We start from the raw sequence: 27,239 nt of genomic DNA on the forward strand, positions 1-27,239 counted from the left end.
AAAATTGGGTGCTCACAGCTGCCCCTCTTTGCTTGAAAACATGAAGAATTATCAAGCAAAAATAAAGTGAGCAATTACGAGCAATTGTTACCCGTTTGATACTCCATTTGGAAGCATTTAGAAAAAGTTTGACTGAACCTTTCTTCGGAGGGCGCCTAAATATCCTTGGCTATAAAGGAATCAGGTCGGTGTAGTTCAGGAAGTTTTGGTAGTTGGAACTACTGAATAGCTGTGACTTCACTTCTGTTGCTGCTGTTTCTGCTTGTTGAGCACCTTATTACACCAAAATGAAAAATGAAAAGCTAAAATATCCAGGCCTATCAACTACGAGTTACAGGATTCCTATCTATAACCTTCTAAAGCTTGATCTTGAGTCTTGGATGGTTCTTCCTGCAGACTCTGATCTGAATCTTGATGCTCGTTAGCTGCAACCGCTGGTTCATTCTTCTTCAGCTTTTCGGATCAAGGCGGGACATGCAAAGTTTGTCACTTCAATCATATCATGAGCAGTCCGCATCTTTTCTCCGCTTCTACACTTAGAGTTCACTTTTTTTCTTATTTTTCTTTCTTTTATTTGAATAGAGGCTTCTTCTTTTGGTTGCCTTGAAACTTGTGCCTCAAGGTAAAAACCTGCTCAGGCACCAAAACAAACAAACAGACGAAATTTTTCTGCCCCAATTTTCAGTAGAAAAATTTCGTGAGTTATTGTAACAAAAATATAAACTACTTCTTTATTGAAAGCAATGAAATAAGAATTGTGTATCCCTGAGAAAAAAAAAGAGATTAGGGAGTGGAGACCCTATATCTAAAAGAAAATCAAATGGGGATCGGAGGCTCTAAGTTGGAAAGATTACCAGGTTATGCTGGAAAAATGACCGGGTTATGCTGGAAAAGGTCCACGGGTTATGCTGGAAAGGTCCTCGGGTTATGCCGGAGAGGTCATCGGGTTATGTCGGGGAGGTCCACGGGTTATGCCGGGAGAGTCATCGGGTTATGCCAGAAAAGGACCTCGGGTTATACCTGGGAGGTCCACGGGTTACGCCGGGAAAGTCATCGGGTTATGCCAGAAAAAGGTCCTCGGGTTATGCCTAGGAGGTTCCCGTGTTACGCTGGGAAACTCATCAGGTTATGCCGGAAAAAGGTCCTGGGGTTATGCCGGGGAGGTCCACGGGTTATGCCGGGAGAGTCATCGGGTTATGCTGGAAAAGGTCCTCGGTTTATGCCGGAGAGGTCCACGGGTTATGCCGGAAAAGGTCCTCGGATTATGCCCGGGAGATCCACGGGTTATGCCGGAAAATTCATCGAGTTATGCTGGAAAAGGTCTTTGGGTTATGCTGGGAGGTCCACGGGTTATGCCGGAAAAGGTCCTCGGGTTATGCCAGGGAGGTCAACGGGTTATGCCGGGAAAGTCATCGGGTTATGTCGGAAAAGGTCCTCGGGTTATGCCGGGAAGGTCCACGGGTTGCTCCGGGAAAGTCATCGGGTTATGCCGGAAAAGGTGTTCGGGTTATGCCGGGGAAGTCATCGGGTTATGCTGGAAAAAAGTTCCTCGGGTTATGCCGGGGAGGTCCACGAGTTATGCCGGTAAAGTCATCGGGTTATGCCGGAAAAGGTCCTCGGATTATGCTAGGGAGGTCCACAGATTATGCCGGAAAAGTCATCGGGTTATGCCGGAAAAGGTCCTCGGATTATGCTTGGGAGGTCCACGAGTTATGCCGGAAAAGTTATCGGGTTACGCCGGAAAAGTTATCGGGTTATGCTGGGGAGGCCCACGAGTTATGTGGGAAAAGTCATCGGGTTATGTCGTAAAAGGTCCTCTGGTTATGCTGGGGAGGTCCACGGGTTATGCCAGAAAAGGTCCTCGGATTATGCCGGGGAGGTCCACGGGTGATGCCGGAAAAGGTCCTCGAGTTATGCTGTGGAAGTCCACGGGTTATGCCGAAAAAGTCATCGAGTTATGCCGGAAAGATCCTCGGGTTATACTGGGGAGGCCCACGGGTTATGCGGGGAAAGTCATCGAGTTATGCCTGAAAATGTCCTTGGGTTATGCCGGGGAGGTCATCGGGTTATGCTGGAAAAGGTCTTCGGGTTATGCTGGGGAAGTCATCGGGTTATGCCGGAAAAAAGGTCCTCGGGTTCTGCCGGGGATCAACTAGAGAGTGGAATCCTATACTGGAAAAGACTACCATGTTATGCTGGTAGCGACTAGGGAATGAGATCCTATGTTGGGGAAATGTAGCTAGAGATTGGGGACCCTAGGCTACCATGATTTTTTTTTACTTCACTTTTCATTTTATTTGGGAGAATGAATGAGGAGTTTAAAAGGACTTCCCTTTTCGGGTCAACTTTTGCTGCAGAACCGTTTTGGATTCTGCGTGTTTGCCTTTATTGCACCTGCTTCTTGCAAGGTTGTTTTGGACTGCACCAGTTTTCCTGCTTTCAAATCAAAGAACAATTTGTTAGTTTGAAATGGTGGTTGGTTTTGTGGCCTTGAGCGTTTCAATCACTTGATCTCGGCCCTATTCATCTGCAACTGGTTGTTTCCTGATTACCGATTGCATTTCTAACACTGGAGAAATTCTGGTTTTTCCAGACTCCGCCATGATGATTGGTCGGTGGGAATCAACCTTTTCGACTTTATTTTGCTTCTGTAGGCCTTGCCCTTCTGACTTGTTATTTTTCTTTTCTTTTCTTTTCTTTTTTGTCTTTTTTTTTTCTAACTTCGGAGCATTGGGGAACTTTTGGCTGCTCAACTTTGTCGCAACGGCTAGTCGCGTAGGACTTGACCTTTTTCAACTTTATTTCGCCTTCATAGGCCTTTCATTTCTAGCTTCTTTCTTCCAAACCTTAATTTCAGAGAATTTGGGGTATCTTGGTTTTTCAAACCTTTGCCGAGACGGTTAGCCACATGCGACTCAACCTATTCAACTGCATTTGCCTCTATAAGCACTTTCAATCTCATTTTCTCCTTCCAAAAGTTGACAATTTCAAAGCATCGGCCGCCATGGTCAGTCGAGGTCGACTTGATGCCCCTGACGAGGCTGGGTGACTTTTGCACATTAGATTGTATCAAACGAAAGCCCTATAAATCAATCTTGCTATCCTTTCTTTGTCTTAGTTTCAGAAACAGAGTTAGACCGAAAGATATTCAAAGAAAGCAAACAATGGAATGGAGAATGAATTTAAAACAAGTAGTGTCCCTTTCGGGGAAAGGAAAGAAGGACTTATCTGGGGTACATGTGGACTTCAATGAACATGACATGCCTTTTGGACTGGATGCCTGATTTGTGTAAACCGTCTGACTCTTAGAAATTCATCACAACTTTTGCCTCAAAATCGAGAAACCTTGCCAGGACTTTGTCGGTGCCGATGGCTATAAGGATCCTCTTTTCGATCAGGAGTACCCTTTGCGGGTTTTCACGAGCTGGCCTTTCTCATTTCTCTTCTCACCATCGCCTTATAGTGCTCTTTGCAAGTTTTCACTAACAAGACTTTCTCATTTTCAATTTCTCTGCTTACTATCGCCTTACTGTGCCCGTGTGAGTTTTCACCAATAAGACTCTCTCATTTTATTTCTCTTATTTTGATTGCATCAGATCCAAGTAGTTGCACTCTCCGATCCTTGAACATTCTCACCGATTATCGGAAGGACTTGAACAAGATTTGGGGTAAAAAGAATTTGGATTAAATTACAACTTTGAAACCTTTCACGCGAAACCATCGCCGAACCATTATAACTTCTGCCCCAGTTTCAACTTTTGAGGGAATTTGAATTTTTATTTTGGTGTGACTGAACCCCAGAGAGAGGCTGCCTACGTATCCTTTCGGAATCAAGTCGAACGTAGTTCAGGAAAACTTTATTTTTTATTTTTTTTTTATTTTTCTGTTTTGTTTTCTTTTCTTTTCTTTTTCCTTTCCTTTTTCCTCTATTTTTTTCATTTCATTTTCTTTGTCTTTTTTTTTGTATTTTTTTCTTTTTTTTTATTTTTCATTTCATTTTTCAATAACACTTTCAGGTTCCAAAAAGGGTAATCAAAGAAGAGTGACCGGCTCAAAGGGCTTGCAAAAGGTTGAATATTTGGATAGTGAGAAAGAAAGCCTTCTTCATCCCAATCGGAGAACATTAATGCTATACAAAGGATCCAATATAGTACCTTTTAACTGCTTTTGCATTGACAATTGTTTGAGGGACATTTCCTTCGATATGTCCCAAGCACAACGCACTCTTTTGGCAGTACTCTTGTTGCAATATACGGATCTTTCCAATCTGGAACCAAATTTCCTTCAGCTATTCCAACTCTTTGTTTTATTTCCTTAAGCTTATCTTCATTGCGATCTAATTCTTGATTCATTATTTCAAAGTCTAACAGCGTTTTAGGATCTGGGCATGAAGTCTTAAAGCATGTCATGTTAATGAAATCTGCATTTAACAAAACTAAAAAGAGAATAAGAAAAATGACAAGATTAAGAAAAGAGACATTCCTAGACAATGACATATTAATTTCATTTGATTTTTGATTTTTTGATTTTTTTTTTCAATTTTTGGAAGATAAAAGAGTTTACATTGGAAAGTAAGACATTAAAGCAAAACATCCCGATCACACCCTGAGATAATCCGGACGTAGAAAGGATAGCAAGACTGGCTACCGAGACTCTCGTCTGATGAGGAACTTTTAGGCTTGGCGATCGTTTTTCGGCTTTTCTTCTGTCTCGACAATGGCTGCAATGGCCTTCTGTGCTGGATCAAATTTCTCATCTTCACAAATCATTTCGACTATTGGCCCGATGTTGTGGGCAGGCAACAAATTGTTCATCACATCAGGAGCTTCTTCATCCCGAAAAATAATTCTTTCAGCTTCAATCAAATCTTCAACTGCCCTTTTGAGGGTCCAACAGTCCTCTGTATTGTGTCCCACTGCTCCAGAGTGGTATTCACATCTAGCAACAACTCGGTGCAAGGGGGAATCGGGGTTTGGCCGGTTCGGGGCCATTGGCTGCAACAGATTTAGCCTGATTAGATTTTGGAACAAGCTTGAATACGATTCACCAATATGGGTGAACTGATTCTTTCTGAAAGGCTCTCTTGGGCGAGGATTGTATTGGGGATCATTTGGTTGAGGATTATATGGAGCTTGGTAAGGATGGGCATTTCTGGGAGGTGAAGCTCGGTTTTGTGGATAATGTTGCTGCCATGGGTAAGGTTGCATGTTCATCACCGCATAGGGAGGCAGTGCCACGGCATAAGCAGCATCTTGAAGGGTATATTAGTGTTGAGGGATCTCAAGAAGCATATATGATTGGCTGAATGACATGCGGGCCCCCTCGAGCTGGAAACTATCATGGCTCCTTCTTCTCTCTCGTTTCCATTTATCAAACCCTCTGAACCATTTTGAACATCTGGTAATGTGGCTTTAAAAGCAATATGACTCAATATTCGACCCATTTTTAGCCCTCTTTCTACCATCTCCCCAATTTTGATAGCCTCAGCAAACGGCTTTCCCATAGTGGACATCATGTTCTGGAAGTAGTCTGCCTCTTGGGCCTGTAAAAAGACCGTGACCATTTCAATTTCGTCCATTGGAGGCTTTACCCTGGCAGCTTGCTCATGCCATTTGACAGCATATTCGCGGAAGCTTTCCGCGGTTTTCTTTTTCAAATTGGACAAAGAGTTTCTGTCGGGAGCAATGTCCATATTATATTGGAACCGGCAGACAAAATATTGGGCCATAACATCCCACACATGCCAATGAGTAATTTCTTGATCCGTATACCACTCAGAAGCGATTCCAATGAGTCTTTCCCCAAAATAAGCCATTAGTAGCTCCTCTTTTCCACCAGCTCCTCTCAACTGGTTACAATATCGTTTTAGGTGAGCGACCGGGTCTCCGTGCCCGTCGTACTTTTCAAATTTTGGCATCTTGAAGCCAGCCGGCAAGTGGACATGGGGAAATATACAGAGGTCAGAGTATGAGACACTCTTTTGGCCACTCAGACCTTGCATGTTTCTCAGGCTTTGTTCCAGACTTCTTTCGAGCCATTTCCTCTTGCTCAGGATTTTTAATGACCTTTTCTTGCTCCACCGAGAGATCACATTGTAGAGGTTGAGTGAATGAGCATGAGGTCACATATGTCATTTCTGGTTGAAGTTGTGGACCCTGAAAGATGAACATTAGAGACGGTGACCTTGAAGCCGGTGCCTAGAGGTGAACCACAGAAGGCATGCCAGGATCATTGAAGGGCATTGGAGGGTGCCCGTATGGGATGAGCGGGTTGGGCACATGGGCGTTGGTAACCTCACCTGACTTGAGGATAAACTCGGGGAACTCAGGAATTGCACTTGGCGGTTCACTACCATTAGACCAGGCGTCCCATATTAATAATATGCGGAGACACAACATCCTATTCTCTTTAGTAGTTGCTGATTCTGGTTGTGGAATAGCCAGTGCTGGACTTTCCTCAGGATCGATGATTTGTAGATAACTTTCAGAGGCCATAGGAACCTTTCCTTTGTTGTGAAGTAGGGATGGGAAACCAGATTACCAACAAAACCAACCACCTGAACAGAACCTGGCTAATTTTCACACCCAACAACCTTGTTAGTTTTGAGACACTTAACAGGTAGGAAATCACACTTTTGGATGCAATGCACCTAAACAGTTAAACGTTTCTTCCATGTGTTTGAACGGTTGCATGTTTCATCCTGGTCTTAACTAACCATTTTCACTCTGTACCTCTTTTCTTTATTTCTGCCTCTCTTTAATCACTCTTGATTTTTTTATCTTGTTTTTGCCACTCTTTTATTTTTGGCACTCTCTTTTTCTCTTTTTGTTTGTCACTTTTTATTTCTCGTCGCTCCTCTTTCTTTTCTCGCTCGTTTCTTTCTTTTTCACTCAATCAAAAAAAAATTCTTTTTTTTTTAAATTATTTTTCACTCGGTTTTATTTTATAGCTATGATCGAATCAGATAGGGAATGCATACGTATCATGAGGCCGCATGAATCAGATCTTGCGTAGTTCAGGAAGATCGAGAATGGAGTAAATAAGCTAACTCTTTTTTTGTTTACTTTTATACAACCCAGACCATGAAAGCTTTAAGAAAAAGAAAAACATATTTTTTGAAATTTTTGTTTTGTTGTTTTTTTGAATTTTCGAAAGAAATGCTTTAAAAGAAGAAATGAAATATATTTTCTTTTTGGATTTTTGATATTGATTTTATTTTCATTTTTTGAAAGAAAGACTTCTAAAAATTCCTTTGCTTTTGATTTGAACTTTGGGAATTTCAAAAGTAAAAAGAAAATATTTTTCTTGAATTTTTATTTGCTTTATCTTTTTCTAAAAAAGGAAGAAAATATTTTTTGATTTTGGATGTTGCCTCTTAATTTTCAAAAGAGGGACTTTTAAAAAAAAAAATTGGATTTCTGAGTTTTTATTTATTTTCAAAAGTTCTTCTAAAGAAAAGCAAAAATATTTTTGGACTTCAATTTTTTTATTTTGGAAGAAAGATTTTTAAACCAGGAAAATAATTTTTTTTTTTTATTATTCTATTTTTTTCTGATTTTCTTTTTGAATTTGGGAAAAGACTTCTTAAAAAGGTAGATTTTTTTTGAATTTTGATTTGACATGTGGATTTTTAAAAGAAGGATTTTTAAGAAAATATTTTGAATTTCTGAGTTTCTCTTATTTCTTTTTTTTCCTTTTTAATTTACGAAAACACTTTTAAGAAAAGCGAAAATATTTTTGGACTTTTACTTTCTCAATTTTGTATGAACATTTACAAAAGAAAGACTTCTAAAGAATAAAAGAATATTTTTGGATTTTTATTTCAGATTTTTTTTTTGATTTTTTGGGAAAAATACTTCAAAATGAAGGAAACCCGTATTTTGGATTTTGATTTTTTTATTTCATTTTTCCATATGAAAGACTTGAGAAAGTAGTAAACTATTTTTTTTTTTTGAGTTTTAAAAGAAAACTTCTTTTTTTTTTTTGAATTTTCTAAGGGAAGATTTTTAAAGAAGAAACTAAAGGAAAATATTTTTTGGATTTTTTTTTGAAAATTGGGGCCGAAACCGATGAGGTTTGCCTACGTATCTCATATCCGGTGAGAATCAGACCGCGTAGTTCGGTCAGTTTTGACGGAATAAGGGAAGCATGACTTTTGAAAACTTTGGCTTATTTTCTTTCTTTCTTTTTTCTTTTCATAATTTCGGCGGAGTTTCAGGATTTTATTTTTAAAAATATTTGGGTTTTTCAGAACCTGGTGAATTTTCTCTTTCCTTGCTCACTCGGGTTTTCCTTTTCTTTTTCTTTCTTTTTCTTTTTGATTTTCTTTCCCTATTGTAGAAGCTGGTCAACATGCAAGCCGAAACAAACATATGCGCAAGTAGCACGTAATATACATCAGGATGGTCTTTTTAATTTGGGTACACCTGTCCTAGACGGATCCAACCCCTGTGTTGAGTTCCCAAAGTCAAATGCACGTAATGCAAACAAGCGTTCCTACTAGGGATCCGACATGAGGCTGAGTTATTCTAGGTTTAAAACTTGAGTGTATTTTTCTAGACTTGGTTTACCCGAGCAAACAACTCGAGCCGAGGGGGGGCTATGTACCGGGAACCGAAAGGTCATCCGGCTTTGTAACTTGTCCAAACCTCATTCTAAATTAGGGCATGACACTAACAGAAAATAAGTCACGCTAGCATGCACTTCCCCGAAGATGAGAAGAGAAGGGTTTTACAGCAGTTTATATACAGTTCACATAATATCAAAGCGGTAAAAAGTGGCATTTAGCACATTAGGCCCAAACATGTAAAAATCAGATAATAAATAAAGCAAAGTATAACAGTTATTCTAAACTCGACTTCTTGAACCCTGAACCAGAAGTTCTGGGTTTGCGTCCCTAGCTGAGTCGCCAAAGCTATCACACCTCCTTTTTACCACCCCAGGGAGTATATAAGGGAGTTTTTTCAATTTAAGTGACATTATTCGAAATGGGATTATTTGTTTATTTTTCAGAGTCGCCACTTGGAATATTTGTTATGGTGTCCCAAGTCATCGGTTTATTTTAAAATCCCAACTCGAGGAAATTTCGACTTTATTTTAAGTCTGCGAACCAGAAATTCTAAGTAAGGAATTATGTTAACCCACGAGAAGGTGTTAGGCATTTCCTAACTCTGTGGTTCTAGAACGGTCACTTAAACTATTAATTATTGACCTATTATCTGATTTATTACATATTTTAAACCTATTGTGCATTTTTAACTTTATAATCGCTTTTAATGATTTAACGCTTTTAGGATTTATGGAATTATTTCTTGAACAAGTTACGAGTCGTACACTTGTTTGTTTTGGAACACACCGCGAATCACGCTATATGAAATGCACCCGCGATTCACGATATGTTTATTTTATTAAAATTCGAAGTTGTTATAATCGGATTACATAAAATGCACCCCCGAATTTGAAAATTAGGTATCATGCCTATGCCATGGGCACCGTACCCATAGTCACGATGGTTTGCTATAAAACGCGCCTAAAGCAAACTACGAATGTTCAAAGTATTTTCTACACTAGTTTGAGATTATTGTGAGGGCCATGGATTATGGATTTTATTTGTGTATGGCACGCCTCAATTTATTTTGAAAGATTTGTACTCAATTAAAGCAATCTATGGATGTTCATTATTTATCTTTCTAAGTCTACTTTTTTTTTATTCTTCACTAATTGAACATTTAGAACGGGGAAAATCCATAAACAAATCAAGTACAATTACTCAATAGACAGATGCTTATATAAATCAAGTTTACATCTAAACCATCAGATTATTTAAGCATGCTTATATATTCAATTTCTGCTTTGCGGACAGGAGTTCAGGTAATCATTTGGTTTTTCATCATCACCTTGGATGAAGCTATTTTTTTAAATATCATCTTTACTTTACTATATGCAATTCAATCTGCCTTGAATTCCTGGTTGTATTATGGGGCGAAGGATGATACTCTCAGTCCTCAGATAGTTCAGTACCCTCTAAATTTCAGGACACAACAGTAGTGCAGCACAGGTGCAAAACGAAAGACAAAAAAAATACTCTGATGACTTAACTTTCTGGAGAACTAATGTGCCCTGCTCTGTATAGAAATCATTTCTGATAAATTATCCAGTTGGTCATACCAATCAAGGAAAAGACTTGAGAAAGCGAGAACAAATAGAAACAACTATAAGCCAAAACTCACACACATGTTATAAAATTCAGAAAAAATGCATCAGACAAAAGCAGCCTAATTTTGACAGTAATAGCTATTTTAATCATAAGCTTTTCCATTGAATTAGACTAATGAAAGTATTCTAGCTGGCAGAGGTCTTTTAATCCCACTTTTGTAATAAATTAAAACAACATCTCTTGCAATTGGGTTTCAACTTTAAATATCTAACATCAACACAAACATGCCACAATTGGATCGGTTTATCCAACTAAATTACAACAAAAGAAAGAATGGATTTGGACATTCAATGGGACTATGAAAGATTAACCAGAATATGCCACATTTCATCATCTCAAGACAACAAATAATCATTATCAACTTTTATACCTTTCAAAGATTTACAAAAAAATAGCAGTAGGCATAAATACCTCGATAGCTACAAAACTAGCAAAAACGTGAGGAGCTCAGCATCATGAATCCGCCAGAAAATCAGCAACAACAAATCAACAAATTTGAACCTCTACAGCTTGTGAAAATCCAGAAAAAAGAATTCATCTTTGAAATCGTATTTCTTCAAATCTTTATCGAAAAATTCAGTTTTCTTTCTATTATTTCTAGCTTTTGATTTTCAGATCTTCAGCAAAAAAAACAACACTGTTTCAACTAGGTTTGGGCGGTAATTTTCGGTAGTTTGTTTGAAGGGGAGTGGCCGATTTGTGTCCCTCTCGGTTGCTGCTTGCTTTGAGAGCTGAAATAACAGCTTTTCACGGCTGAAACGAGCTGGGATGGGAGATAAAGGAGGAGAAGGCTACTTTTCGTTGAAAAAGAACGGAGCTCTTTGAATGTCGTTGCTCGTTTTTGTCGAAGAGATGGTCTTTTTCTCTGTTGAAAATGAGAGATGGTGAGAGAGAGAGCAGTCCCCTTTCTTAGGAGGTAACGACGCTGCTCTATGAAGATAGAGGAAGGGTCCGATTTTTTAGATCTAGAATGGGGAGGGTCCGATTGTCATAGGTCTTTAGCTAGGTTTCTTTAATTAAGGGGGGGGGGGGGGGGAGGGGTTGGGTTGGGTCAGGTGGGTCAGGAGATGGGGTTTTGGGTTGGGCTATTTTTTTAGAGCATTTGGGCTAAAAGAATTGATGGATTTAGGGCATTTTTGGGCTATGTAAGACCTTAGCCCAATATTCAAATACTGAATCAAAATCTTTTTTCCCATTTTCTTTTTTTTTTTATTTTAAAATCTAATAAAATTCTAAATCAATCTAATTTGTAAAATTTAAAATTGTTTATCTATTAAAATAACTAATTAACTTAAAACTAAAGAAAAATGCTAATTTTAAAGACTAAAATCTAAATATGTAATAATGACAATTTTTTGTGTTTGTTTTATTAATAAAATTAATTTCTACATGCAAATTGAACCTAAGATGGTATGAAATTAAAACATGAAATTTTTTTATGATTTTTCTATGATTTTAAAATATGAAAAATGCATGAAATGTAACTAAATAAAGAAAAACTCCTAAAAATCAATTAAAATTATTTTTTGGTCTATTTTTAGGAGTTATTTTCATGTAGGGCAAAAATGAGGTGCTCACAAGGCTATATACAAATTTGAGCAATATTAGAAGTGATTAAACTGGTTTTAGGTAAAAAAAAAACAGACCCAAAAATTCAACTACGACATGTGTATATCATATTGTATATTGTGTACATCAGTGTATATCACACAGTGATTTTTATGGGCGTGTGTATATATCACTTTGTATATCGTGTATATAACATAATTTTTTTATGGACGCATGTGTATATAACACAAATATTCATGGATATACATAGATACACATGATGTACATGAGATATAACTGATGTACATGGAGATATACACAAGCTACATATGTGGAGTCGTCTTGAAACTTGGGTTTTCAATCTGAAATGTATTATACAAAGAAGGAAAATAAAATTTTGATATACTTTTTGATATATATATTATTATTATGTTTTACACTGTTATATACAAATAATATAATTATTACGGTGTTATATATATTTGGATATACAGATTAAAAAAATAAGAGAAATAATTTAGAAAAAAATTGGGAGATTTTTCGGATACTATTCAAGGAAATGAAACCTAATTTTTAGGATGATGGTTGCTACGAGAGAAGAGAGAGAGTGTGTTAAATATTTTTTTGCTATTTTTAAGGGAATTTTTTTTTGGAGCTTATTTTTAATATGGTAGTTGAACCATTAGAAGAGAGAATAACTTTAGGCTACCATATGTCAAGTTCTTAAAGGGATTTTTACCTATCTATACCATATATGAAACTTTATTACCCTCAATGTTTAAGATTTGATTTAATTACAAACCCGTATACCAAATTACCAATCATATACCATACTTAATTAATGGTCTAATTAATGGGTAGTTTTTACTCCTTAATTAAAGGTATCCATATATCCCACGTTTCTCTCTCCTCTTAATTCCTAAGATCTGACCATATTCGTTTTCCCCCTCCCATTTCTTTCTCTTCTCCATTCCTTCTTCTTCTCAAAAAATACAGAGATGAGACCCATTGAGTATATCATCTTCATCATGGTAGATGTTTTCCGCCATCTGCCAGATTTGTAGTATATTGTCTTCAGCAACACTAGCGACGACCCAGTCTTCACATGGGTTCTATGAGAAGTCAGAAATTTTACTTGTATGGCCACCATGAATAAAGAGCAACTCTGGTGGCCCATCTTCTGCATCTTCTGCTGTTTTGTTCTTCATCAATCCTGGAAAAATTGATTTGTAGTTTATTTGTAGAAATTTTGTAGATAAAGAGAAAATTTTGTAGTCAACATTTTTTTTCAACATAGATTGTAGTGTAATTGTACTATAAATGTAGTAATTTTGTAGATACCCTTCAAAACAATACTGCTTTATACATACGTAAACTGATTTGTAGTTTCTTTGTAGATTTTTTGTAGAAAATTTATAGATATCTACAAACTGGATACATTGAATTTTAATATCACAATTCCCATTTCAATTGTAGCATAATTGGCATTTTCGACATAATTGTAGAAGATTTGTAGAAGTTTTAGTCTTCCCAATCTACAATTTATCTACAATTCTACAATTTATCTATAATTTCTAGAAATATGTCTTCTTCTTCTTCTTCTTCTTCTTCTTCTTCTTCTTCTTCTTCTTCTTCTTCTTCTTCTTCTTCTTCGAGTTTCAATCTGAAATTCAGTCAAAACCAAGTCTAATCTTCACCAAAACCCCTCAAAATTGAGATATAAACTCCTAAACATATTCCGAATTATTTACAACAACACCAAATCCAAATAAATAATGATTTTTCAAAACACAAATTTGAATTCAAAGCTTTCAAGCTTTTTAATGGCTATCAATGGTGGAAAATGTATGAAAGAACAGATTTTTTCAACTTTGAGTTGTTGAAACTCGAAAATTTGAATTGTTCGTTCTTTTTTTTCTCGAGAAATTGAATTGTAGTTCTGGAGAAAAATACGCAGATGAGAAATCTCCTTTCCTTTTTTAAAAATTGAATTTAATGTAGAATCAATTAACACCAAGATTCTCTCCTTAATTTTAGCACGTTTTTAGGGAATATTCTGCCCTTTTAATGCCCAATAGTCGAATGGTATATAAATTGTAGTTTAAGTGTGGACTGGGCGGATAATTAACAAACTATGCATATTTAGGGTAATAAGGTTTCATATATGGTATAGTTAGGAAAAAATCCCTTCTTAAAGGGATTTTTACCTATCTATACCATATATGAAACTTTATTACCCTCAATGTTTAAGGTTTGATTTAATTACAAACTCGTATACCAAATTACCAATTATATACCATACTTAATTAATGGTCTAATTAATGGGCAGTTTTTACTCCTTAATTAAAGGTATCCATATATCCCACGTTTCTCTCTCCCCTTAATTCCTAAGATCTGACCATATTCGTTTTCCCCCTCCCATTTCTTTATCTTCTCCATTCCTTCTCCTTCTCAAAAAATACAGAGATGAGACCCATTGAGTATATCATCTTCATCGTGGTAGATGTTTTCCGCCATCTGCCAGATTTGTAGTATATTGTCTTCAGCAACACTAGCGACGACCCAGTCTTCACATGGGTTCTATGAGAAGTCAGAAATTTTACTTGTATGGCCACCATGAATAAAGAGCAACTCTGGTGGCCCATCTTCTGCATCTTCTGCTGTTTTGTTCTTCATCAATCCTGGAAAAATTGATTTGTAGTTTATTTGTAGAAATTTTGTAGATAAAGAGAAAATTTTGTAGTCAACATTTTTTTTCAACATAGATTGTAGTGTAATTGTACTATAAATGTAGTAATTGTGTAGAAGCTTTAGTCGTTTTGGATTTGTGAAAACAGAAAACAATGCATCTACAATCAGAATACAAATAATCTACAATTTATCTACAAGATATCTACAAACTGGATACATTGAATTTTAATATCCCAATTCTCATTTCAATTGTAGCATAATTGGCATTTTCGACATAATTGTAGAAGATTTGTAGAAGTTTTAGTCTTCCCAATCTACAATTTATCTACAATTCTACAATTTATCTATAATTTCTAGAAATATGTCTTCTTCTTCTTCTTCTTCTTCTTCTTCTTCTTCTCTTCTTCTTCTTCTTCTTCTTCTTCTTCTTCTTCTTCTTCTTCTCTTCTTCTTCTTCTTCTTCTTCTTCTTCTTCGAGTTTCAATCTGAAATTCAGTCAAAACCCAGTTTAATCTTCACCAAAACCCCTCAAAATTGAGATATAAACTCCTAAATATATTCCGAATTATTTACAACAACACCAAATCCAAATAAATAATGATTTTTCAAAACCCAAATTTGAATTCAAAGCTTTCAAGCTTTTAATGGCTATCAATGGTGGAAAATGTATGAAAGAACAGATTTTTTCAACTTTGAGTTGTTGAAACTCGAAAATTTGAATTGTTCGTTCTTTTTTTTTTTCGAGAATTTGAATTGTAGTTCTGGAGAAAAATACGCAGATGCGAAATCTCCTTTCCCTTTTTAAAATTGAATTTAATGTAGAATCAATTAACACCAAGATTCTCTCCTTAATTTTAGCGCGTTTTTAGGGAATATTCTGCCCTTTTAATGCCCAATAGTCGAATGGTATATAAATTGTAGTTCAAGTGTGGACTGGGCGGGTAATTAACAAACTATGCATATTTAGGGTAATAAGGTTTCATATATGGTATAGTTAGGAAAAAATCCCATTCTTAAATCTGGGCTTTTTTTATGCTAATTTTTGGACCTTATTATCATGTCATGCCAAATTGGCCCAATGTAACTTAAACTCAACCATAGGCTATGCTTGCCTGCAATCGTTTATTGCGAGTTAAGACCCTGATAATGATCGAAAGAAAAAAAAATATATTTCATATTTTTTATTTGATGTTTACATTAAATCCAATAATTTTATCGTAACAGACACAAATTAAAGTGAGAATACATATGAATTACAACACTCAACTTATATTCATTTGCTTAGTGTAATTATCACAAGCGATTAAGTTTTTTCAATGATAAAAATTAATTTTTGGAATTCTACTATTTATATGTGCTGACATTGCTTAGTTAATTTTTGCACGGATTATAGCTTCCTTTATATATATATATATATATATATATATATATATATATTATGATGTATATATAGTGTAGTATATATAAGCGATATTCGATTAAATCTTACTATAACACATTTAAATATTGTTATTGCTACAACTTAAATATTAATATAGCACTACATTTTATAGAACTATATATAAGATATATATATATATATACACACTAAGTGTATAGTATATAAGCTATATAAGATATACATATACATATATATATACACACACACACACTAAGTGTATAGTATATAAGCTATATAAGATGTACATATAGCATAGTATAGTATAATATATATATAATCTATATTCGATATTTGTCACGACCCGGATTTTCCACCCTCGGGAGTCGTGATGACGCCTACTAGTGAAAGCTAGGCAAGTCGACCATTTGAACAAATTACCTTTTTCCCATTTTAATTCTTTAACAAATGTGAATCAACAGTCTATAAACAACGGAAGTTTAAAACAAGCGGAAGAAACAATTAAACCATTTACATAATTCCAACATGATTTATTAATCAAAAACTACCCAAGATTGGTACACAACTCCACAGACGGTCTAAGAATTCTACAAACAAGGTCCGAAAAATAAATGCAACACTGTTTCTGAATTATATAAGTGAAACAGGAAGAAAAGATAGAGGGAGACGCTAGGGCCTGCGGCTGCCTACAGGACTACCTTGGGTCTTCGTATGGACTGAATGCAGCAACCCAAGCTATAGGTCCAAAAGCTGCTGCTCCGGAATCTGCACACAAGGCAGAGAGTAGTATCAGCACAACCGACCTCATGTGCTGGTAAGTGCCTAGCCTAACCCCAGCGAAGTAATGATAAGGCTAGGACCAGACTACCAAATAAACCTGTACAATTATACCATATACAACGAAAAATAAAACAGAAATGTACAGTTAAGAATGGGAGGGGGGAACATGCTGCGGGGGGGGATATCATTTACTAACAATAACTTAGGAGAATAGCGTAAGGAACAATTTAAAATTCGCAGCAGAAAAAAATAAGGAAACCATAACAAATCAATAACCACTTTTATCCTTTATTGTTGCGGCGCACAACCCGATCAAAATCATAAATAAATATTGTTGCGGCATGCAACCCGATTCAAATATAATATTGTTGCGGCGTGCAACCCGATCCAAATATACTGTTGTTGCGGCGTGCAACCCGATCCGAATATAATATTATTGCGGCGTGCAACCCGATCCAAATATAATATTGTTGCGGCATGCAACCCGGTCCCAATATACAATTCAACACCAATCATAAAGAGTTCCGACAAGGGAACAATAAGGGAACAACAACATCCCGGCAAGGAAATCGACAGTATAAGTAAATACGTCCTAGCAAGGGAATCAGCTATAACCAAACTTGTTCCAACATTTAACTTCACAAGAAACCTCAACGAGCACCAATGCTCAACCATAGGCAATTTTCACGAGAATAATCATAATTCTTTCCCAACACAGAGAATTAACAACTTAGGCTTTTGTGATACTTATTAAGAACACAACGATTTCAATTTAAGACTCACGGGCATGCTTGACAACGACATATAGATACCCGTCACCATGCCTATACGTTATACTCAACAAATAACACATAGCAAATAGGACTCGACTCCTAATCCTTCAAGCTAAGGTTAGACCAAACACTTACCTCAAAGGCTCAAACTTCCACGACCAACTCAAGCCTAAAACACCGCTTTTCCTTTAGAATTCGCCTCCAAATTACTTGTATCTAATCCAAATTAATTTAACAACATCAATAAATGCTAAAGGATCAAATCTCAAGGCTAAATTATAGGTTTCCTATCATTTTCCCAAAAAGTCAAAAATCGATCTCAGGCCCGCTTGGTCAAAATACAAGGTTCAAATCAAAACCCGATCACCCATTCATCCCACGAGCCCGAATATGTAATTAGTTTCGGAATCCGACCCCAAATCGATGTCTAAATTCCAATTATTCAAAAAGCCCTAACTCTACCCAAATTTCGCAATTTCTACCTTGAAACCCTAGATTTTAGGATGAAAATTGATGAAATGCAATGGGATCGAAAGAAAAAGGTTTAGAATCATATACCAATGTTTTGGGGAAGAAATTGTTCTTTGAAAATCGCCTCAATGCTCCCAAATTTCGAAAATGTGAAGTAAATGGGTTCTGCCCGTTTTTACTACTGATTTAAAATAACTAGACAGGTCTTCATCGCATTCGCGATGGGTCAGGCCCAGCTGACCATCGCGTTCGCGATCACAGGCTCGCGTTCGCGGAGCTTCAGCCCCAAGAGCCTTCGCGTTCGCGGTCGGGTGGCCGCATTCGCGTAGAGCAAATGTGAAACCCCTCCCCCAGGCCATTAACCTTACGCGTTCGCAAGTGCCTGGACGCGTTCGCGAAGGGTACTCCCCCCACAGCCTCGCGTTCGCGTCCCAAGCTCCGCGTTCGCGAAGAATAATTTTTCACCTGAGGGATATTGCCTTCCGCGTTCGCTAGTGAAGCCACGCGAACGCGAAGCACAATATCCCTGTGCACCAGAGCTGAAAACTTGCAACATTTCTAAGTTTAAAAACCTTCTGATACCTATCCGAAACTCACGCGAGCTCTCGGGGCTCCAAATCAAACATGCATACTAACTCAAAAAAAATCATACGAACTTATCCGTGCGATCAAATCACCAAAATAACATCTTAAACAACGAATTTAGCATAGAAATCTAAGAAAATCTCAAAACTTTCAAAATATCAATTTTCACAACTACGGATCCGAATCACATCAAACGACTTCCGTTTCTTACCAAAATTTTACAGGCTCGACTTAAATCACATATAAGACCTGTACCGGGCTCCGAAAATAAAATACGGGCCCGATACCATCAACTTCCAAACAATTTTCATTTCTAAAGACTCATATATATTCCAGAAAATAATTTTCTTTAAAAATTCATTTGCTTGGGACCTTAGAATTCGATTCCGGGCATACGCCCAAGTCCCATATTTTCCTACGGACCCTCCGGAGCCGTCAAATTATGTGTCCGGGTCCGTTTATCCAAAATGTTGACCGAAGTCAACTTAAATTCATTTTAAAGGCACTTTATATCATTTTCTTTTTACAGATTTTCACATAATGACTTTCCGTCTACGCGTTCGGACTGCGTACACAAATCGAGGTGAGACAGAGAGAGATTTTTAAGGCCTCGAAACACAGAATTTATTTCTAAACCAAGCTATGACCCAAAAGGTCATCACAATATTGAATATTAAAATTTAGGATAATAAGTCAATTAAATATTATGTACATACATACACATACATATATACATACACACACACATATATATACATATACATATATATACATATATACTATATATATATATATATATATATATATATATATAAATTAAGTATTAAATATTATTTATTTAAAAGCTATTTATACAAAGGTTGACAAAAACCAACCGAATTTATATTTTAATTATTTTAAAATTATATTTCCAACCGAACTCGATCGAAAAATTTTGATTAAAGCTTATTCCGGTTGGTAATATATATATATAATTTTTGTTAAATTAAAAACCAATTGCCTTGGGCGGGAAAGCATAGTTTCAAATTTACCGACGGATCCTAATGTGTTTTTGTTGTCCATTAACAAATGTGTTTGTCCATTTTCTTGCACTCTAATATAACAAAATAAATTTGTTAATGACTTGAAGAAAAATAACAAAAATTCTTTATTGACTTTAAGAAAAGAATGATTTAACTTTTAAATAAAGAAATATGTGCAAGTAAGAAAGACTTTGTATCAGAATTGGGTGGGAGGGGGGATTAAGACCTTCCTCGGTCGTCCCTATAGCAAGCTCACCATATAGAAATGATTTAAATCTTCTATGTTATTTTACAGGTCGTTAATGATATATTTTATCGATTTTTTATGAAAAAGATCAAAATAACATTAGTAATGAACTACAAAACCATATCTCCGAGTTAGCATCCGTACTAATAGCAGCCCCTGCAATAGGCATCACGACTTGAGACTAACTTACATTTTCTATTTTTTTATCACGGTGTCTTACTATTTGAAATATGGAAAATATAAGAATTTTATATAACCACCGACGTGCATCAAGTTTTAATTTATGTGTCATAAATTGTTGGAGAAGGTTGGCCTCTCATTATATTAATTGAGGCTCCACCCAATCAGCATAGACATATGTGCAAATTAGCCTCGATATGACACAAACTAAGCTTTTAATTTATATTCTAGATAAAATTTATGTTGTGACACTATAACATATACTTCAAAATGTATTGCTATCTAATCTCAATGCACATTAGTTGAAGCTAATTATGCTTTACTAGTGTCGCTTAATTATGATTTACTAGTTTAATGATGGTTTGTTGAGAGTTGCGGCGAGTCAACTCTAAAATATAATGGATAATAGTTAGAACTAGTTAAATTACGTCTAAGAGGTGAAGATGCAAAAACTGTAGGAATAATTCAATAGAAATCAATTAAAAAGATATATTATTTTACACCATATACACACTTCCCTAGCTAAGAGACTCGATATCCCTTCGTTCCCTTTTACTTGTGCAATTTATTTTTTGCAATCCTTTTAAAGAATATTAATTAATAGTACTCCTATAAATATTTAAAATGGTTACTTAATGATAAGAGTAAACTTGGAAAAATAAAAGAAAAAAAATATATTTTAATACATTGAACTAGTAAAAGGGAACATAAAATAATATTACATTTATGTAAAGTGTGTGTACATAACTTTGATTAATAAACGACCATTATAAAAGTACTACTTGTAATATTTTGGAACCATCTTAATATTAGTATAATATCGCTATTATTATCCAAAAAATTGTGGTGTACATATTACATGCATGATGCATGTATTTGGTGATCATAAATTTTTGAAAAATTAGTGCATGATATAGTTGGTTTGGAAGTCTGAGACAATGAAAATATATTTAAGAATCTGACTAACTGCGATTTAATTTCTAGATTAGCTAGCTAGATATTTGAACTTTTGCCACTATACTTTGGCTTTACATTGCCAAAGTGAAGTCTTAAAAACGTACCAAAAAACTTAATTTCTTCTTTTAATGTTTTGAGCAACCATTGATGTTACTCTTTCTAACTGATCGAGTTGCGAACAAAAATTAAATGGATGATTTAAATTTGAGAACTCGAATTGTTTCTTGCTTAACAAATGAACGTGGTATTTGTTTAATTGGCTGACTTCCATGTGAGAATTGAGAAACCATTAATGTTATTCTTTTAGTGAGTTGCCCACAAATTGGAATAGGTGCACTAATGTTGGATATCTGGAATCGTTTTTTGGTTTCAAGAAAATGAAAAACTCAAATTGCTCATTTGGTTAATTTCCCATGTGGGAATTCAGCCCCCATTTGTTGAAGAAGTAGATTCAAGAATTAAATTTTATGGTTACGAGTTATTAATTTTACCATAATCAATTAACTTAACGGGTTTAAGATTTATTAATTGTACTTTTTAGTGAAAATTTTAGTATATATACAAAATTTGAGCCAAAATTATTAGGTCGAGACGAACCCATAAGCAAAGGCGGATGATTTCAACTCTGTGAGTTCAACTTTTTAGGTTTTATCATTGAACTCATTATATTTTTAAAGTTATGGGTTCATATTTACTATTTTTGCAATTTAATCAATTTTTACATATAAAATTTTATTCTATGTCGAAAGTTATGGGTTCAATTGAACCCGTCATTAATATACTATATCCGCCCCTGCCCATAAGAGACACCCATTTGCCCCTAATCGATTTGGTCCTCTTTCTTAGTGAGTTCCTAAATAATTCTGGCTTTAAGAAAATGAACATACCTCATACAGAATTAAATAAAAGTTATGTTAAACTTGATTCCCATGTGGGGATTAAGCAACCATTGGTTTACCCCTTTGTATCTGAGTTGCCAACAAAATTAAAATAGGTGATTATTGGAACTGGGATCATATTCTATCTTAAGAAAAATGATTATGCCTCATAAACAAGAATTAAATAAAAATGTGACAAACAACTCCTTTTTCAATATTGTCACTCTATTTAATCATTGGTCCTAAGATTACCAAACTTGCTAACAAACATATGATTAGATTCCAATAACAACTATTCCTACTGTCTCTTTCCCTCTTGTCTACCCTTTAAATGCTCCTCGTACAGTGCCTTAACTCTCACACTCAAAAAAGCACAAACAAACATAGGGTTTGATCAATCTTTGATTATTGTGATGGCATTACAAAAATTTCTTGTTGCTTTTGCAATTGTTTTTGTGCTATTTTCATGTGTGAATGCCCTAAGCTCCAATTACTATGACAAAACATGTCCAGATGCTGAGTCAACTATCACCCAAGTTGTAAGAAAAGCTATGTGGAATGACAAAACAGTTCCAGCTGCTCTTTTAAGGATGCATTTCCATGATTGTTTCGTCAGGGTAAAATTACTTATACTCTTATACATCAATCGTTGTGTAAGTTATGTATATTGATACTGTAAAGTTCTACACGATCGTCGCAATTTATATTAACGTATAATATACAACATGCTCGTTACCATTTTTATCTGGTTACTAATTAACGGTTATCATAGATATCTACTTGTTGTAACCTATGATGAGCTTAAATGGCGCAACATGTTCATATGACGACCCCAGCCAGAGGCGGCTTAACCCCCAGGCCACTAAAGCGGCCGCTTTAGGCCTCACAAAATTAAAGGCCCCAAAAGCTAATATTTTTATGTGTAATTTAAATATCAATTGCATTTGTTATTAAATAGTGATAAGAATTTTTTTCAACCATCTTTTGCTACCTTGTCACCGATCGTTAATAACATAGTTTTATATTTTATGTTGTCTTTTTCAGAGTTGGTTGAGAAAATTCAAATGAAAGTGAAAGACAATTAAATCTGCAGTTACTTTCTAGTTTTTTTTTCTTACTCCAACTTGAATAATTTTATTTACAACTCTAACTTTATAAGATATTTTCTTTCAAGATCTCTGTCGGAACGCTTCAAACTAATTAGATCATAAAATACTTATCATCTTTGTAAATATAAATTTCTACATGATTGTTACTTTATGAGGCAATGTCATATAGTAAGTTATGTTGACGGTCATGTGAAAAGCAAAAATTCAAAATTAAACTTAAAATCTTATCAAAGGTTAGTAAATATTTCAACAAAGATTAAAGGAGGTTGGTTACATCGTCAAGATGAAACTGCATCTCAAAAAATAAAATAAAAATAAACTTCAACAAATATATCTAAAATTATTAAACAAGTTTAAGGTCTCTTATCACGTCTTGACTTTAAACCTCCCGTACTATTGAGCCGCATCTGACCCCAGCTTGACTTTGGGATTGCAGCATCATAGTTTTTATTATTATGTCATTTTAGAGTGATTTATCCATAACTATCTTACAAATAACCTGATTGTATAATATATTTTTTCTACATTATCAGTGCATATAACTTAAACGAAATAGCGAAAATATGCACTCTCTTTTACTATGCTCATTTTATGGTGTAATCTTAGGACATACTTATTATGGTGGTTATTATTTAACTTATGATGTTTTTATTATGGCAGGGTTGTGATGGTTCTGTGCTGCTGAATTCGACAAAAAATAACCAAGCAGAGAAAGATGGACCTCCTAATATTTCACTGCATGCTTTCTATGTTATTGACGTTGCTAAGAAACAAATCGAAAATATGTGCCCTGGAATTGTCTCCTGTGCTGATATTTTAGCTCTTGCAGCTAGAGATGCTGTTAAACTTGTGAGTCTTAATTACTACAACCAAAACTTCATCCTAATTATTTACTTTCAAAATATTTAGACTAATTATGTTCATATTGAAGTGAATTATAAGTTTGATTTTAGAGGTTTTGAAGAGTCAAGAGTACTAATATTTTAATTATTTATTGGCTCAATTTTTATTTTTTTTAGTCTGGAGGACCTAATTGGGAAGTGCCAAAAGGTAGAAAAGATGGACGAATTTCTAAGGCTAGTGAAACGCAGCAATTACCTCCTCCAACTTTCAATATTTCTCAATTGCAACAAAGCTTCTCTCAAAGAGGTCTTTCTTTGGATGATTTAGTTGCACTTTCAGGTAAACACACTCTATTAGTAAAAGAAAAAAATTATGGATTTAAGTTTTATATATATTTATATATATATAACATAAAGTTAATTTTTATTTATTCTAGGTTAAAGTCAATGCACATAACATAAAGTTACTTGCAAGTATATTTTATATGGTGTGACTGTATAAATATTTTTTACACCATTAGTTCGTATAGACATATATAAGTCTCTTCTGAGTTAGTTGAAACTAAAAATTAATTGATTTTATTTATTTACACGATAAAATAAATTTTTACACCATTATTGTAATTTAACTTATTGACGGTAGCAAGTTCAAGTTACTTATCATTTATTTTAGATTACTAATCACTATTTATTAAATATAGGTATCTACAATTGTTTTACAAGTGGTCTGACAAATTTTCTTTTACATTATCGGTGCATTGATTTTTTAATCTTTTTTTTTTTTTTTTAATGTTCAGGAGGACACACTTTAGGATTCTCTCATTGTTCATCTTTCCAAAACAGAATCCACAAATTCGATAAGAAAAACGACGTTGACCCAACATTAGAAACATCATTTGCAGCTACGTTAAAGAAAGTATGTCCCATTAAAAACACAGTGAAAAATGCAGGCTCTACCTTAGATTCTACGACATTTTTATTCGACAACGTATATTACAAGTTAGTATTGCAGAATAAGGGTCTTTTCTCTTCAGATTCTACTTTGCTCACAAATTCAAGAACCAAAAATTTAGTTTCTACTTTTGCCAATTCTCAAAATGAGTTTTTTAAAGCTTTTGCTAATTCAATGATTAAAATGAGTAGTATTAGTGGTTCTGGTCAAGAAATAAGGCGTGACTGCAGATTTGTTAATTAGGTGATGAAATGGCAATAATTTCACAGGCTTTGTGTATTGTAATTCGTCGTTTGATTTATTTTGAATTGTATTTTCTTGTTATTATTCTTTTGTGGGATTAATAGTTTTTTTAAGAATAAAAAGCGAACGCTTGAAGTCTGTGTTTGTAAAGTTTGAGAGGAATTTGTGAGTGTATTTATTTGAGTATTGAATTCTTGTATAGTTGTATCCTTATTGAATTGTAATATGGAGCTTGTGGAAATAAATTCCGATTTCTTTATTTGATTTCATCTGATATATACTTTTGAGACTGGGTATATCCTGAATAGAAAATTAAAATATTTGGTAGTGAAAGACCAATATTTTTTTTAATCAACTTTAGTGTCCTAACTAAAGTTATTGACAATGATTTAAGTTATATACAGAACTTCTTCAACTCTCACCCTAACATCAAGGCTATCTCCCTAGTAAAAAATGAGGTAAATTTCACAAGTATTCATTTTTCGGTCCTTGTAATTGAACATATTCGAGAGCCCTATTTTTATTTTTACTAAAAGCTGTGAAACATCTTCCGAATGATCACAAAATCTTGGTTTAAATCTTTGCATGATTACTTATAAAGAATGGAGCATAACCATATACATTTTTATTATAAGAAGTGAACCAAAAAAAAATTAAGAATTACTCCAATTATTTTCAATCACTTAAAAAACATATGCCTCTTAAATCAAATTAGTCAAACTCCTGAACTTATTGGGCTTCGAGTAGAGGACAAAGTGCAGCAATAGCCACTTTTAAGCCCGCTATTTGAAATATATTCACAATTTACAATGTATTTAAAGATTAGCCAATTCACCCAAAATTCAAAACTAAGTATTCCGAATTTAGAAATTCAGGACTTAGTGTCCTGAATTTTTGCGCTGCTAATTTGAAATTCAGAACTAAGTGTCTTGAATTTCTGAACAACTAATTTAAAATTCAGGACATAAGATTTGAACTTCTGGACACAATTTTTGAACTTTAGGACACGATGTCCTGTAGTTTGAATTTTGAGGTTTAAACTCTCGGACGTCGTGTCGTGAAGTTTGAGCGAAATTAACTAATTTTAAAATACATTATAAACTGTAAATTTTAAATAGCATGTTTAAAAAGTGTCAAACTGGTGTCATTTCCGTAAAAATTGCACGGGACACCCTATTTGGTCGCCTCTATTTAGCCTATACCTATTTTTTTTAAAATGTTTTAACGGTACCCACTTTTTAAACAACTTCAGCCCCCTTTCTCCTCCTCCTTCTCCTCCTTCGTTTTCTTCTTCTTCTTCTTCTTCTTCTTCTTCTTCTTCTTCTTCTTCTTCTTCTTCTTCTTCTTCTTCTTCTTCTTCTTCTTCTTCTTCTTTCTTCTGCTGCTACTGGTGTTGCTATGAAACTTCAGTTCATGGGATGATTGCCATAAGTATGTTTATCAAATTATTTAAAAATAAATTATAAATAATTACGTAAGTTAGTAGATAATAATTTGTGAATATTTTCACGTACGGGAAGTTTAAGATCACACTTAGTGATTCTTTTCATGATAATTCTGTTCTTTTCACGTTTATTGTTTCCAAACTTTATGATTTAGTTAATGTTGGCAATCTGATTATTTATCTAGTATGTTAGAAAGCTTTTTCAAAAACTTCAGCTTATATAGTGCTGAAGTTTTTACAAATGACCTAAATAACTTCAGCATCTTCTGTTGAAGTTTTTGAAAAGCTTTATGACAAAACTAATGAATCCAGGACAAAAAAAACTTTAGCTTATTTAGTGCTGAAATTTTTATAAATGAATTAAATAACTTCAACATCTTCTGCTGAAATTTTTGAAAAATCTTAATGACAAAACTAATGAATCCAGGACAAAAAAACTTCAGCTTATTTAGTGCTGAAGTTTTTATAAATGAACTAAATAACTTCAGCATCTTCTGCTGAAGTTTTTGAAAAAGCTTAATGACAAAACAAATGAATCCAGGACAAAAAAACTTCAACTTATTTAGTGCTGAAATTCAGCTACTATGCTTAAGTTCAGCAATTACAAATAAAAACTTCAGCAAATAGAGAACAAAACTTCAGCTACTATGCTTAAGTTCAACAATTACAAACAAAAACTTCAGCACACTTGGTTCAGCTGTCTACTAGAATGTTGCAGTTTTGCGTGATTGCCTTTGGTACTTCAGCCCTGTATGCTGAAGTTAAGCGAAAAAGTGGGTACGCTTGCAATTTCTTTTGTAAAGCGGGCACAAATTAAAACGTGACCCAAAAAGCATGTATATATGCAAATGCCCATCATTTCCACTCGGGTACAAGACAAGGGCATTTGCATCTATACCCGC

At 34.8% G+C, this 27,239-nt stretch overlaps 1 protein-coding gene across 1 annotated transcript; it reads left to right on the forward strand.

The window, feature by feature from the left end:
* Positions 1-22,089: 22,089 nt before the first annotated feature.
* Positions 22,090-25,152, forward strand: LOC107795909 (peroxidase 64). The gene is made up of 4 exons (XM_016618614.2): positions 22,090-22,364; positions 23,517-23,705; positions 23,876-24,038; positions 24,496-25,152. Exons 1-4 carry the CDS (start codon positions 22,161-22,163, stop codon positions 24,891-24,893), a joined length of 954 nt encoding a protein of 317 aa, XP_016474100.1. The 5' UTR covers positions 22,090-22,160; the 3' UTR covers positions 24,894-25,152.
* The last annotated feature ends 2,087 nt before the right edge of the window (positions 25,153-27,239 follow it).

This window comes from Nicotiana tabacum, chromosome 12, assembly GCF_000715075.1.
Source record: "Nicotiana tabacum cultivar K326 chromosome 12, ASM71507v2, whole genome shotgun sequence".
Classification (NCBI taxonomy): Eukaryota; Viridiplantae; Streptophyta; class Magnoliopsida; order Solanales; family Solanaceae; genus Nicotiana; species Nicotiana tabacum.